This window comes from Saccopteryx leptura, chromosome 3 (genome assembly GCF_036850995.1).
Source record: "Saccopteryx leptura isolate mSacLep1 chromosome 3, mSacLep1_pri_phased_curated, whole genome shotgun sequence".
Taxonomy (NCBI): Eukaryota; Metazoa; Chordata; class Mammalia; order Chiroptera; family Emballonuridae; genus Saccopteryx; species Saccopteryx leptura.
This window is the reverse complement of record NC_089505.1, coordinates 115,854,721-115,867,698: the sequence shown is the minus strand read 5'-3', so window position 1 is coordinate 115,867,698 and position 12,978 is coordinate 115,854,721. Positions and strand designations below refer to the sequence as shown.

Sequence of the window (12,978 nt, the reverse complement as noted above, 5' to 3'; positions counted from 1 at the left end):
TCTGAGGGGCAGGGCAGGTGCAGGGGTCCGTGCTGGATCCCCAGGGTGACTTGTCCCCCATCACCCACCGTGGTTTTCTCTGGTTCCGCGTCTGTAACGGCTGGATGCAGCTAGGCAGCGTGTGCATCTTCTGAGGTGGGGAACTGCCTCTTCTCCTCCTTTTTTTTTTTTTCCTTTACCATGACGCCTGTTGCTCATAGGTACAAATCAAACGAAGAGTATGTATATGTGCGAGGCCGCGGCCGAGGGAAATATGTTTGTGAGGAGTGTGGAATTCGCTGCAAGAAGCCCAGCATGCTGAAGAAACACATCCGCACCCACACTGACGTCCGGCCCTATGTGTGCAAGCACTGTCACTTTGCTTTTAAAACCAAAGGTAAGAGACAGTCAGCTGGGGCGCTGCCCCTGCCCGCTGCGGGGAGCTCCCACCGGGAGCCCCAGCACAGAGCTCAGAGGCCCAGACCTCTGCCTGGGGCCTGGGCGACCCCCACTTCCCGGGCTCCCCAGGGGCAGAGCAGCCGGCCCCAGGCTGGCCCATGGCGCTCCCTGGCCGCCCCAGCCCGTCCTCTTTGATCCCACGTGGCCCCTGCACCTGCGCACTTCCCCACCGCCTGGCGGCGCTCTTGCACAGTTCCTGGTTTTGATTTGATCTCATCACGCCTTCCTTTGCATGTCTCCTTAGCCCTTTATTCACCGACCTGATGAACTTCAACATCACACTTGTCACTGCCACTCTTGCGTTTGGAAATCCATTCCACTCCGAACCACTTAACACACTCGCATAGTCACTTCTCATGCCAGAGTTCGCCCTGCCTGTACCCGGCGTCACCACTCAGACCACCCGCCTACTCTGCCCGGCTTCTCTGCAGCCCTGGGTACAGGGCCCGGCTTCCCCACCCAGACGGGCAGCCCTGTCACCCCGGCCCCGGCCACACTCCGCAGCACAGTCAGCTCTGGCAGTGACCTGTGAGAGGAAGGACTGGCTGCTCAGGCAGGCATCCCACAGCCGTGAGGGGAGGTGGTAGTGGCCTGGCTGCTGCAGCCACCAGAGACCCCGGTGCGGAGGAGGGGGACGGAGCCCAGGAATGAGTCTGGCTCTCACTGCTCACTCCTGGCCGTTCCTGTAGAACAGGCAGGGAACATTGGGGCTTGCTCATTGCTTCCCAGGAGCTAAGCTGACAGGTGACTAGGACAAAGGCCTGGGGCTCTCGGCACCCCTGGTGGCTTTGGCCTCTTGTGCTTTACAGGTTCTTGAGTAAGAATTTGGGCATCAAGATCCTGCTTTCTCCTTCCTGCCAGCCCAGCTGGGGCCGTGTGGGTTTTCAGTAGATTTCCCTGTGGCAATTGTTGACCTTCCTCCTGTTGGTAAAGCTGCTCCCGGAGAGAGAGGCTGGACAGCAGCCCCCCTCACTTCTTCCTCCTCCTGCAGCCCTTCGGTTCCCGCTGCACTAGTCAGGGGGTGGTGCATCACCTTCCCTGGTCATGGCCTCATCTCTGACGGGCACCTGTCTCTGCTCTCCTAACCCCATTAACTGACTCCCACCTGGCTCTGTCTTTTCGCCATCATCCTCAATGGAGCTCAAATGTTCCGCCAATGGAGCTCAAACATTCTCACACATGAATGGAGGCATCCCCCCCCTCCCCGCCACTTTCTTGTCCTCACCCTCTTCTCTCTTGCTGTCTTATAAGCAGTGTTCCACAGGTGCCTGGAGAGGGCAGAGAGCCTGGAGCCCTGCCCCCTGCCCCGTGGGACACCCAGCCAGGAGCCCCGACATGTCTGGGGTAGCGTGCCTCAGCCCTGGAGGTGGGCTCCATCCCCACGCCTCCCCTACAGCCCCACTTCCTCTGGCCGTAGGCAGCCAGTTAGGACCTTATGGAGGAGAAAGATGGGAATAAGTGACTGATGACTTAAATAACAGTCTTTGACTCTGAACGTCAGAAATCTTTTGTCCAAGGCCAACTTGAAGTTAAAGAAAGTGGGTGGGTCCCCCGAAACGGAAGTGACTGTTAAAGCTAGAGCTGTAGCCAGAACCCAGGACCCTGCCTGTCAGCCCCAATCCATCCTGCTCCTCTCTGTGAGCCCTTCCCTCTCTCTGGGCAGAGTGGCAACATCAGAGCGGGCCACAACTGCTGGCCCTATTCCCAGGGTGCATCCAGAGGACCACACTGGTCTGTTCTCAGTATGAGGAGCCCAGTCCTGAGAGTCCCAGCCAGCCCAGGGCCATGCGGAGCCACCCTCCGCCTTGGGGAGAGCCGTCACCCCTCCGTGTGAGACCTGGAGAATCCATCCGGCTGAGTTCCCAGCCAGAACAGTCTCCCCGGGGAGTCCCTCTGTTCCCTCTGCCTTTTTGGGAGAGTCAAGGCCATGTCTTTTGTTGGAGGGTCTGAGACAAGCCTGGGCCCCTGACAGAAACACCCCTTTCCTGGGCAGTGCCTACATTGGAAGCCGTGCCAGGCCTATCTGCAGCTCCTCCCCAGGTCCCTGTGAGCCAGGATAGAGGTCTGGAGGTCTGGAGCAGATAACCTGAGCAGACGGCTGCAGGTCCTCTGCGTGCCCTGGGGTGGATGTCTGGGTGCGCGAGCTGTGTCCCATGCGGCCCTCCAGGCCCGGCCCAGGAGACTTGGCTCTAACCAGTGATTAGAGAATGTGCTGATCACTCCTCCCATGCTCAGAGGCTTTCAGAAGACAGCACCTTCCAGAGACAAAAGCAGTGAGCGAATCAGAAATGGGGGGATCTCAAACTCTGTGGCCACATGGCGGGGCTGGTTGGGAGTGGGGCGAAGCTGAGAAAACTCTTCGGCTCTGTGTGCACACGGGGGAGCGAGGGCAGGGGCCGGCTCTGAGGCTCCCGTTCTTGCCTGGGCCACATATTTTCCTTTAGCGTCATCCAGATACCACAGGCCCCTCCTCTCATGGCGGGCAGCCCCCATCAGGCTGCCTCCACCCCCCTCCCTTCCCCCTGTCCTCCCCCTCGGGCTCGGGCCCAGCCAGGCTTGGGAGAGCTGAAGCAGGTTGGGCCCAGTGGTCCTCACGGCCCTTCATCACCACCACCTGACTGCTCCTGGGCTTGGAGAGCCCTTCTTGTTCGTCTCTGTCTGCCTGTCTGTGTCTCTGTCTCTGTGTTAGATGACGTGGTGGCAGATCCCTGGCACTAGCTGAGGGGCGTCTCAGTGGGGGGGGGGAGGGGGCCTGGGAAAGGCTCTCCAGGGTGTCCCTGTGGAGGTCTGAGGTCCTGCTTCCTCCTCTCAGTTGGTTCCCAGAGGCCAAGGGGGTGGCTTGCACCGATCGCCTCAGGGGACAGAGATGACAGTGTGGGAAGGCCTCGTGTCCGTCAGGCTGCAGAGGTGAGGAAGGACGGGTGGCCAAAGCTCAACCAGGCAGACAGGGTCATCGGCTGATGCTCTTAGTGGAGATTATGCCTCTCTTCCAGACGCCCATCATTTTCCATCCACTTGCCTTTCCTCCCTCATTCTAGGACTGTTGGGCTTTCTGGAGGTGGGCGGGGGGAGCTGGGATGACTAGGAGAAGCTGAGGACTCTGCATGGCAAGCCAGGGCTCTGCTCATTGACAGAGAAACGATGCCCAGGCTTAACAAGACACCTGCAGACATTTGGTGTACCTCCCTCGAGTCACAGAGGAGACAGGCCCACACAGCCCATCCAGGTCAAGTTTCCCTGGGCTCCCTGTCCTCCCTGCAGACTCCAGGGGCGGGGGGAGAGGCAAAGCTGGCCTCCTGGGCTGTCTGGTGCCTCCTTCCCAGAGCCCCAGAGGCCCTGAGCCCAGACTGAGGGCAAAGCCATGTGCATCGCCAGCATCGTCTCAGCATCTCTCTCCCCCACATGCAGCACGGCACGTGGTGGAGTTCCCTGGTGCTCAAAAAAGAGTGATTGCCTTGTGGGGGAGGGGGAAGGTGGCACATGGTATGGGAAGGAAGGAGGTCCCACGTGGTGGGCATCTGCTCTCTGCTGTCACTCTCCATGTGCTATCTCATCAACGGACCAGCGACCCCGATAGGTGGGTATTACTTTAGAGTGGCAGCAACTGGGGGTGAGAAGGTTCAGAAACTTCCCCAGGAGCACACAGCTAGCAAGTGGCTGAGCCCAAACTCAAACCTAAGGCCATCAAGCTCCTAAACCATCCTGGTTCCATTCGACCATGTGGAGAAGCAAGGCCCCTGGAACCCTGCGACCTGGTTCTAGGCAGGGCTCTGTGCTTACTAGCTGTGTGGCCTTGGCTGATTGGTCCACTGTGTTGGTTCAGGAGCCCTCCCAGGGCATCCCAGCAGCTGAGACAGTCAATGATCTTGTCCATTGGCGTCATCAGCACTAGGACCCAGAGTTAGAGTAAAATCAGGACAACCCTGGGCCTGATGGGGATTGGATTACATGGTCTGTGAGGTTCTTTCTAAGATTTTGCTTCTGTCATGAAAAAAGGCATTTCCTACACGTGGCTTTTGTATATCCTTGTGCGCTTGGCATCTTACTTGGTTGAAAAGAGACCCAAACCTTTCAGGCAGAACGTGTATAACAAACAATGTCATAGCCAGAACGAGCAATGTTTAGAGCCCTGTGTGCTGAGGAAGTCAGGGGGTGCTGGGTTGGTCCCAGAACCTCAGGAGACTGTTTGTATCTCTGGCCCAGGGAAGACCCCGCTACCTTTACCACCCCTGACATCCTGCTCAGGCTCTGCCTGCTCACAGCAGTGAGGGCAAGGCCCCTGGCGTTGGGCACAGACCGTTGGAAGCCTCTGGCCCCAGGATGACTCTGGAAGCTGTGACTCTGCTCCCCTTGGGCTAGCAGTAAAAGATCCAGGTTTCTGTCCAGTTATAGGAGGAAGACCAAAGATGGGAAAGAGACAGTCATAGACCATGACTAAGGGGAGGAAGGGGAAAAGGAACAGCCCTCTTTCATCCCTGCTGCCCTTGACCTGCACAGCTCAGGAAACCCTAGCTTGAGGTTCCCATTCTCCTCGCAGCGAAGCCCTCGGGCTTTCTTAAAATGCTCAGCGTGATTAAGAACCACCCTTGGCTCATCCGTAGTCTTTCTCACTATTCACCTGTCCATCCATTGTTCATTTCTCTCATCCTCACATCCAACAATTCGTCTTCCTCTCCATATAGCTTCCCTTCTGTTTTCTCATCCTATCGGTTCCTCCCCTTCTCATGTTTGTTCTCCCACCAATCTGTTCTTCCATACACTTTCCCATTTCTTTATCCTCCCACCTGTCTGGTTTGCCATGCATGTTTGGTTACCCACAGAACTGGCCATCCACCCGTTCATTCATGTCTCTATTCTCCTATCCATTCTCCATCCTCCCATCTGTTTATTGACCCATTTTCTATCTATCTGCTCGTTTATTTTTTTCATCTAATTTACCCCCATCTGTCTATCCATCTGCTTATCTAATCATCCAGTGTCCCATCCATTCATCCATCCATCCATCCATCCATCCACCCACCAGTTTCTCTCTATGCATCTATTCAGGTATCCATTTTTGCCCTTCTACCCATTCATTCAGATTTACCAGTTATTAAGATTAGTGAGACAGAGCACCTAACTTGGAGAACTTATGGTTTATCGTATGAATGGCCGTATGGAAATGTAGCGATCCACAGAGCAACAGTGAGCATATCACACTTTGGAGCTGGCTACTGGGCCAAAAAGAACAGTGTGAGGCATCTGGCCTGCACCCTCCTGGGGCAGGCTGGCGGCTCTCTGCCTCTCCTTCACAGAGCACTCCTGCCCGCGAGAGCTTTGTAGCCTGGGACATGCTGAACACACATGGGAGGGGAGGTGGGCAGAATTGAAGGTATTGCTACCTTTGCCTTGATTTCACAGAGAAGCTGCCCCTGCTCATCAGCTCTGGGACTGGACTGGCCCCTTGGGGCAGAGGTAGCCACCCCTAAGGACTCTGTAAGCATAGAGTGGGCAAAGCCTTGGCCCAGCCTGTCCTGCACATACCCCACCTGTGTCTGCACTGCACAGTGACCTGGGGGAAACTGAGGCCCGGGATAGGACTTCTCTAGGGAAGCCAGGGCTTGGGTCTCAGCCTCGTGGTTCCCTGTGGGCTGCCCTGGAAGTGTCCTCGGTGGAAGGGCATCCTTAGTGCCCCACCACTGTGTTGGTTAACAGGGGCCTGCTGTCATCCAGAACTTGAGATAGCCATGCCAATAATCCTGTTTGATGAGTGTTAAGTGAAAAGCAGGAAAAACCTATTGCACATGAGATGTCTTTTAATTTCTTTTTTATTTGGGTTTTTTTTTTAACCAGCATCTCACTTTCTCATTATACCCTGTGTCCCCGCACAGCCCCCGCCCCCAGCTCCTGGGTCCTTGAACAGGGACTGTGGCTGCACATCCCAGCTTGAGTCCAGGCCCCGGCCCAGCCCCTGACGCTGGCAGGGCCTCAGTCGGTGTGAGAAGCCATGGCCTGCTGGCCAGGGGCTGCCCTGACCCCTGCCCTCCAGCCAAGCCTAAGTCTGTTCTCATTCCTTTCCAGGGAATCTGACTAAGCACATGAAGTCGAAGGCCCACAGCAAAAAGTGCCAAGAGACGGGGGTGCTGGAGGAGCTGGAAGCCGAAGAAGGTAAGGAATTGGCAACTTCCCTTTCCTCTTCTCCCCATCTCTCCTCCTACTCCTCCGCCGCCTGCTCCTCTACCTGTCCTCCTCTCCACCCCCTTCCTTTCCCTCCTCTCCTCCCCCGCTCCCCGTCTTCCTCTCCGTCCCGTCCCTTTTCTGTGCCCTCTCCTCCAGTCGTCCTCGCCCCTGGGAGACAAAGGCACAGTCACGGGATGCGCGCCCTCTCCGTTCACTGCGAGCACGTGCTGTGCAGCCCCAGTTACTGCGCGTCACGGTCTGCACTGCGGGCGGGGTACCTTGTAGAGTATCTTGTGCTCAAGGGTGCTTAGTGAATGTGTGTTGAATATATTAAAATACGTGAGTAATCCTCGTCAACACTGACAGCCCCCAGTATATGTCAGCCACGTTCCAAAGCTATGCCGTTACGGTGTCAGCAAAGCCTTCCCACGACACCGTAAGGTAGGCACTCTTACACGTTCCATGCCCACACTCACACCTACACACTCTGGGCAGGGGACTGACCCCTGGGCCTTTTAGAGCCGAGGGCTTCAAGAGAGCCAAAGCCAGACCTGTCACCTCCGCCCTCCCATCCCGTATCCTAGCACCACATCCTGGTCAGAGTCCGTCATCAACAAGAGGCATATTATCAAAACCAGCTTCGGAGGAGACAGGGCAGAGGAGAAGACGAGTCTAAGGCAATGGGCCTTGCTGGACGCTGCCCAGCCTCGCATCCAAGGAGGAGGCCAGAGGGGCTTTGGCAGGTACACAGGCAGACAGTCCCCCCAACAAGGGGAGGCCATAGTCCTTCCTCCAGCACCTGGCAAACCTTTGACCACATTCCAATCAGGAATCAGCACTTAGAAGTGTGTGTGTGTGTGTGTGTGTGTGTGTGTGTGTGTGTTTCTGCTTCTGTTTTTCTGATTTGGTGATGCAGCTGCAGTCTTACAAATGAGTTAGATCATACTTTCTTGTAGGTGGAATAAATCCCCTTTATTATATAGGACACAATGAACTTGGGGCTATCCCCCCAAAACAAGGGATGGGGCTATCATATTATCAAGAATGTATATCAGGCCATTCACAGATGTCTCACTGAGTCCTCACCTCATGACTAGTGGTGGAAACTTGAGTTAACCATTTAAGTGGAGGAAAGGAAAGCTCAGAAAGGTAAAAGCAATGCCCGAGGTCACACATAAATGTTGGTTCCACAGCTCCCCCAGTGCTTGGTGGGCCAGACAGGAGCCTGAGCCCTTCCTGGGAGAGATTATGACTGGCACCACACCAGGGGCCAACTGCAGGATCCTGGACTTGTCCCCACCTCTCTCCCAGCCTCGTTTTCCCAACGAGACAGAAAGGATGACTGTACGCGTTATCAGAGGATGAAATCAATGCATTCATTACAGAACTAATATCCGAGCACCAGCCCTGCTCCAGGCCCTATTCTCGGTGCTAGAGACTCTGCTTCTTGTCCTCAAGAAGCTTTCATTTTAGAGGGGAACCGGGTAGTGAGCAGATATGTATTGGGCAGGCACAATAAGTTTGAAGCAAGAACTCGAATAAGTGAAGGGCTGGGAAGTATGGGGAAGTATGTGAGGATGGTATGGAGCCACGTGGGGTCTGAGAAGGGCTCTCCCTGCAGAGGGCTCAGCAGGTGCAGAGCTCTGAGGACCGGAGCTGGGGCGAGATGAGGTCAGAAAGAGCTGGGGTGGTGAAGGTCAGAGAATGGACTTGGCTGTCTCCTGAGGTGTCCACCTCTGACTTTCCCCGACTCTGTGTGCAGAGGACTGCGGGTAGGGGGCGCGGCTGGAGGCAGTGGTCCAGACTGAGCACACGTTTGGCTTGGATTGGGTGGGCTGAGTGGAGTTAGGAAGAAGTGATCGGATTCTGCGTACATTCTGCAGGTAGCGTCAACAGATTTTGCTAACATTTGGGGGTGAAGAGGATGGGGGACACAAGAGAAAAGGAGCCAAGAATGAGTCAGAGATTTATGGCCTAAGAACTGGAAGGGCGGAGTTGCCACTTCTCACGATGAGGAAGATTGCGGGACACCGAGGGGTGATGTGTATGTAGTACAGCCTAGGAACGACTGCCTCCCGGTGGTCAGTCATTGCCGCAGCCCCGCCCCTGGTGGTGAGAAGGTTGAGCACCAGCGCCACCGTGTGGCAGAAACTCATGAGCACCCTCGCTCTCTTCATTCCGTCTCCTGCGAGATCCCAGGCCTGATAGCTGGCGGTGGGGATTTGTGGAGCCCTGGCCATGATCTCAGCAGAGGCTACAGCTCCCTGCGGGGTGTTAGGAATGGGCACTCCAGATAGAGACAGACAGATAGAGCCCTGCAGAAACCCAGATGTGGGGGGCCTGATGAGCCCTGCACCAGACAGGACCCTTGGCTTCCATAGCCTTCAGTGAGTGTCAAGGGCAGACCACTGCCCTGCCCTGAGCTTCAACTTATTCATCTTTAAAGAGGATGTTTAGGAGCCTTCCCTGCTGGCTACCAGGAGACCCTGATCCTGACTCCCTCTGACCTCAATTGCAAAATGCTTGCAGTCTGGCTGTCTGCCGAGGTCCTGGGTACTTGAGATAAGAGCTGAGGTTTATTGGGTACTTACTTTGTGTCAGATCCTGGCAACCCTCCCAGCCGCTTCATATAGTGGCTTTTATTACTCTCGCCCCAATTTTACAGACGAGAAGACTGAACACAGAGAGAGAGAAAGTAAATTATCCAACATCACACACCAAGGAAGAGGTGGAGTTGAGATTCAAACCCAGCCCATTTTCTGCTCCTGATGCATAAAATCATTTCAAACGGGCTGTATAATAATGCAGGCATTGTAAACACGCAGCCACTGTGCCTTGGGTGATCCTGGGGAAGCCCCGCATGCCCCACTCTGGGCCTGGATTTCCCCATAAGTAAACGAGGGGGAGGCCAGGTGAACTGAGGCTGAAGCAGGCCTCTGCTAAAGTCTTGGGCAGGGAGGGGGATGCCTGGGACAAAACTGTGAAGTGTGTTTTGCACCCCTACTCTGTTCCACATTCCTGCTCCCTCCCCAATCCAAGATCTTGTCCTCTCTCTCATCTCTCTGCTCCCAGCTGCCAGGAGACCCCGCCCTTGGCTCCCTGGCCCCAGCTCTACCCCGTAGTCTTTTTACCTACATCCTCCTGAATGCCCACTGACATTCACTGCATGCATCTTACTCTTGGGAAGCATGAATGCTGTGCTTTCTGGCCCCTGGGTGTCTCAGCATGGCGGGGTTCAGAAGCCTGGTGGCATCAGCGGCCCAAGTCAATTGTGTGCCCAGTTCTCTTGGTCAGTAGAGGAGTGGGTGCTGGTATGTCCGAGTGAAGTGCTGGGACTGGCATGAACCTAGAGTTGGGCTAGCAGGACCCAAACCCTCGGGAGCCTGCCAGGTGAGCTGGACATCAGTGGAGCTCTCCCAAGAGTCCTGATTGCTGCCCATTTCAGAGACGCCCAGATGAGACCTGTGTCATGTCAGAGCGACTCAGCTGGTTGGGGCTGCCCTATCAGAAGCCAGACCAGGAGGCTAATGTCTCAGAGCTCTACCCCCGCCACCTCGGGGGGCAACTTAGGTTTCTGCAAGGGCAGCAGTCCGCCAGACTGGGGCTGGAGGGGGGGGGGGCCCGTGTCTGCAGCCCGAGGCCAGTTTAGACAGAGCCCCAGAGGCTGGGGCCTGCCGCCTGCCAGGTGCCGTTGTACATCCAGCAGCAACCTGGCCGTGGTGGCAGATGTGTGTTTAGAAGCTCAATGCTGCTGCACTGGCTGGCATGGCTGGCATGTCCCAGAATGACTGATTTCTTCAGGACTATATTAAGAATGACCATAATTATTTGAGCCCTTACTGTGTGTAATTTACTATCAAACCCTATGGTGTGAGACGATCACATTCATTTGACAAAGGGGGAGACAGAAGCACATCAAGGTGACTTCACTTGCTCGTAATGGAGCCAGCACTGAAATACTAATGAAAAAATCAAAACACAAAAAGTATCTGTCTCATTTGCTGTGGTTCAGTCCCAGTCCTGCCACTTACCTGACCTGGGCAGGTTACTTAATCTCTCTTTCTTCTTCTCTTCATCTGTAACATGAAGGTAAGACTTCACAGAGTCATTGAGGACTAAATGGATTAAATGCCCAGGATGGTAATTAAGGCACATGGTAGATACAAGGTGATTTTCTTCACTGGGATGACGTGCAAAGCATTCCCATGTTTGTCACGTCCCTCATCTTCTCAGTGATCTTGTGTCATTGTCGTGGCTTCGGGCTGTTTGCACAGGAGATACTGGGATGTAGAGAGGAGGAGCCACGGGGCCAGCTGTGACCCCAGGTCTCCTGCGTCTGCTCTGCAGGAACCAGTGACGACCCGTTCCAGGACTCAGAAGGGCGAGAGGGCTCAGAGGCTGTGGCGGAGCACCAGTTTTCAGACCTGGAGGACTCGGACTCAGACTCAGACCTGGATGAAGACGAGGATGAGGATGAGGACGAGAGCCAGGACGAGCCATCAGGACCGTCCTCGGAGGCACCTCCGCCCCGCCCGCCGGCCACGCTGCCAGCACACTCCTCACCCGGTCAGGGCCTGCAGCCCCCAGAGACCACCGCCGGCGGCCAGGCCACGCGGCACAGCGCCGACTCAGAAGCAGGCAGTTGCTCCACGTCCAGCCAAAGCATCCTGTGCCTCCCCCGGCTGAGACCAACCCTTTCAGGCCCCGTGGAGAAGGACACAAGCTCAATCCTGAGCTCTAAGGCCTTGTCCCCAAGAAGGCCGTGGTCCCCGGGCAAAGAAGCAGGCAGCTGCTCACCACTTGCCCACAAACACCCACTAACCAAAAGTGACTCGTCTCCCCAGCGACATTCGCCGGCCGGAGAGCCACGGGCCTCGGCCCCGAGCCCACCTGGCTCCCAGACTGGCCCTCTCCCTTGTGGATCTCCAAGACTTGAGCTGTCTCCTCTCACCCTCTGCCCCCTGGGAAGGGAACTGCCCCCTCGAGTGCATCTGCCCCCCACGTGTGAGGGTGCGACGGACCCAGGTCCCCCCAGACACTCACCCACCAGGCGACGGTCACCAGGCCAGGTCGAGTCACCACCACAGTCAGTGCTGCCAGGGAAGTGGGCCTTGGCGGGGCCGGGCAGCCCCTCAGCGGGCGAGTGCGGCCCAAGCTCAGGGCTGGCCCCGCGGGCTCTCTGCCGGCCCGCGCCTCTACCTCACAAGCTACTCGGCAGAAGCCCGGAGACCTGCGCCTCCACGTGGGTGAGTTGCTGCCCTGGAGTGGCTGGACCGCTCCTCCCAGGTGGGTGGGGGCTGAAAACTGACTCCTCCCTGAGGCACCAGGCCCGGAGGTACACAGCCTACCGGCTGCGTGGGCACTAGTAACTTAGCAAGCATTCATGGGGCAGGTTCTGTGCCAGGCACTGTGCCAGGTGCTTGAAACCAGGTAATTTAGCCTCAGAAGCACCAAGCACAGACTTGGGAGCTGGCCTCTTATAATCTCTTCCCTCTCCAACCCATTGCCATGTGCCCTTTGAGCAGGTGGCAGAGCTTAACCGAAATCATCCCCCCTCCAATATCACTGTCACCAGCACCCGCAGAGATGTCACAGGCAACACCATCCCTGCTAAACCTCAGCCCTGTCACTGTCACCATCACCATCTCAGCCATCTTGACACTCCAGCATACTGTTCCCGCCACCTTGTCAGCTTGGTCAGTGTTGTCACGTCAGCAGCAGCAGTCACCACAGTTGTCACCAACATCCCTGCCACCACTGTCACCATCCAGCACCATTACTGCCCCCGATGCTGTCGTGAGCCCCAGCACTGACCCCGTCACCGTCCCCGATGCTGTCGTGAACCCCAGCACTGACCCCGTCACCGTCCCCGATGCTGTCGTGAGCCCCAGCACTGACCCCGTCACCGTCCCCGATGCTGTCGTGAACCCCAGCACTGACCCCGTCACCGTCCCCGATGCTGTCGTGAGCCCCAGCACTGACCTTGTCACCGTCCCTGATGCTGTCGTGAGCCCCAGCACTGACCCCGTCCCCGTCCCCGATGCTGTCGTGAGCCTCAGCACTGACCCCGTCACTGTCCCCGATGCTGTCGTGAGCCCCAGCACTGACCCTGTCCCCGATGCTGTCGTGAGCCCCAGCACTGACCTTGTCACCGTCCCTGATGCTGTCATGAGCCTCAGCACTGACCCCCTCACTGTCCCCGATGCTGTCGTGAGCCCCAGCACTGACCCCATTATGTTAACTTACCTTTACCTTCCAGCATCTTTTCTGTCACCATATTGTTAGGACACAATACCACCCTTCACCACCAGCAGCATCCACACCATCTCTCAGAGATTCATGCTTCTGGAGGACCATGATGTAGGAGTTTCTCCTTGGGTT

General features: G+C 56.5%; 1 protein-coding gene across 2 annotated transcripts in view; it reads left to right on the top strand.

The window, feature by feature from the left end:
* The window catches only part of HIVEP3 (HIVEP zinc finger 3), a 483,707-nt gene that overhangs the window by 465,153 nt on the left and 5,576 nt on the right, over nt 1-12,978 (top strand). For both annotated transcript variants that reach the window (XM_066376014.1, XM_066376015.1), the window contains 3 exons: nt 201-376; nt 6,499-6,585; nt 10,945-11,843. In XM_066376014.1, the coding sequence (XP_066232111.1) occupies nt 201-376; nt 6,499-6,585; nt 10,945-11,843 (1,162 nt within the window). The remainder of the gene's footprint in view (nt 1-200; nt 377-6,498; nt 6,586-10,944; nt 11,844-12,978) is intronic.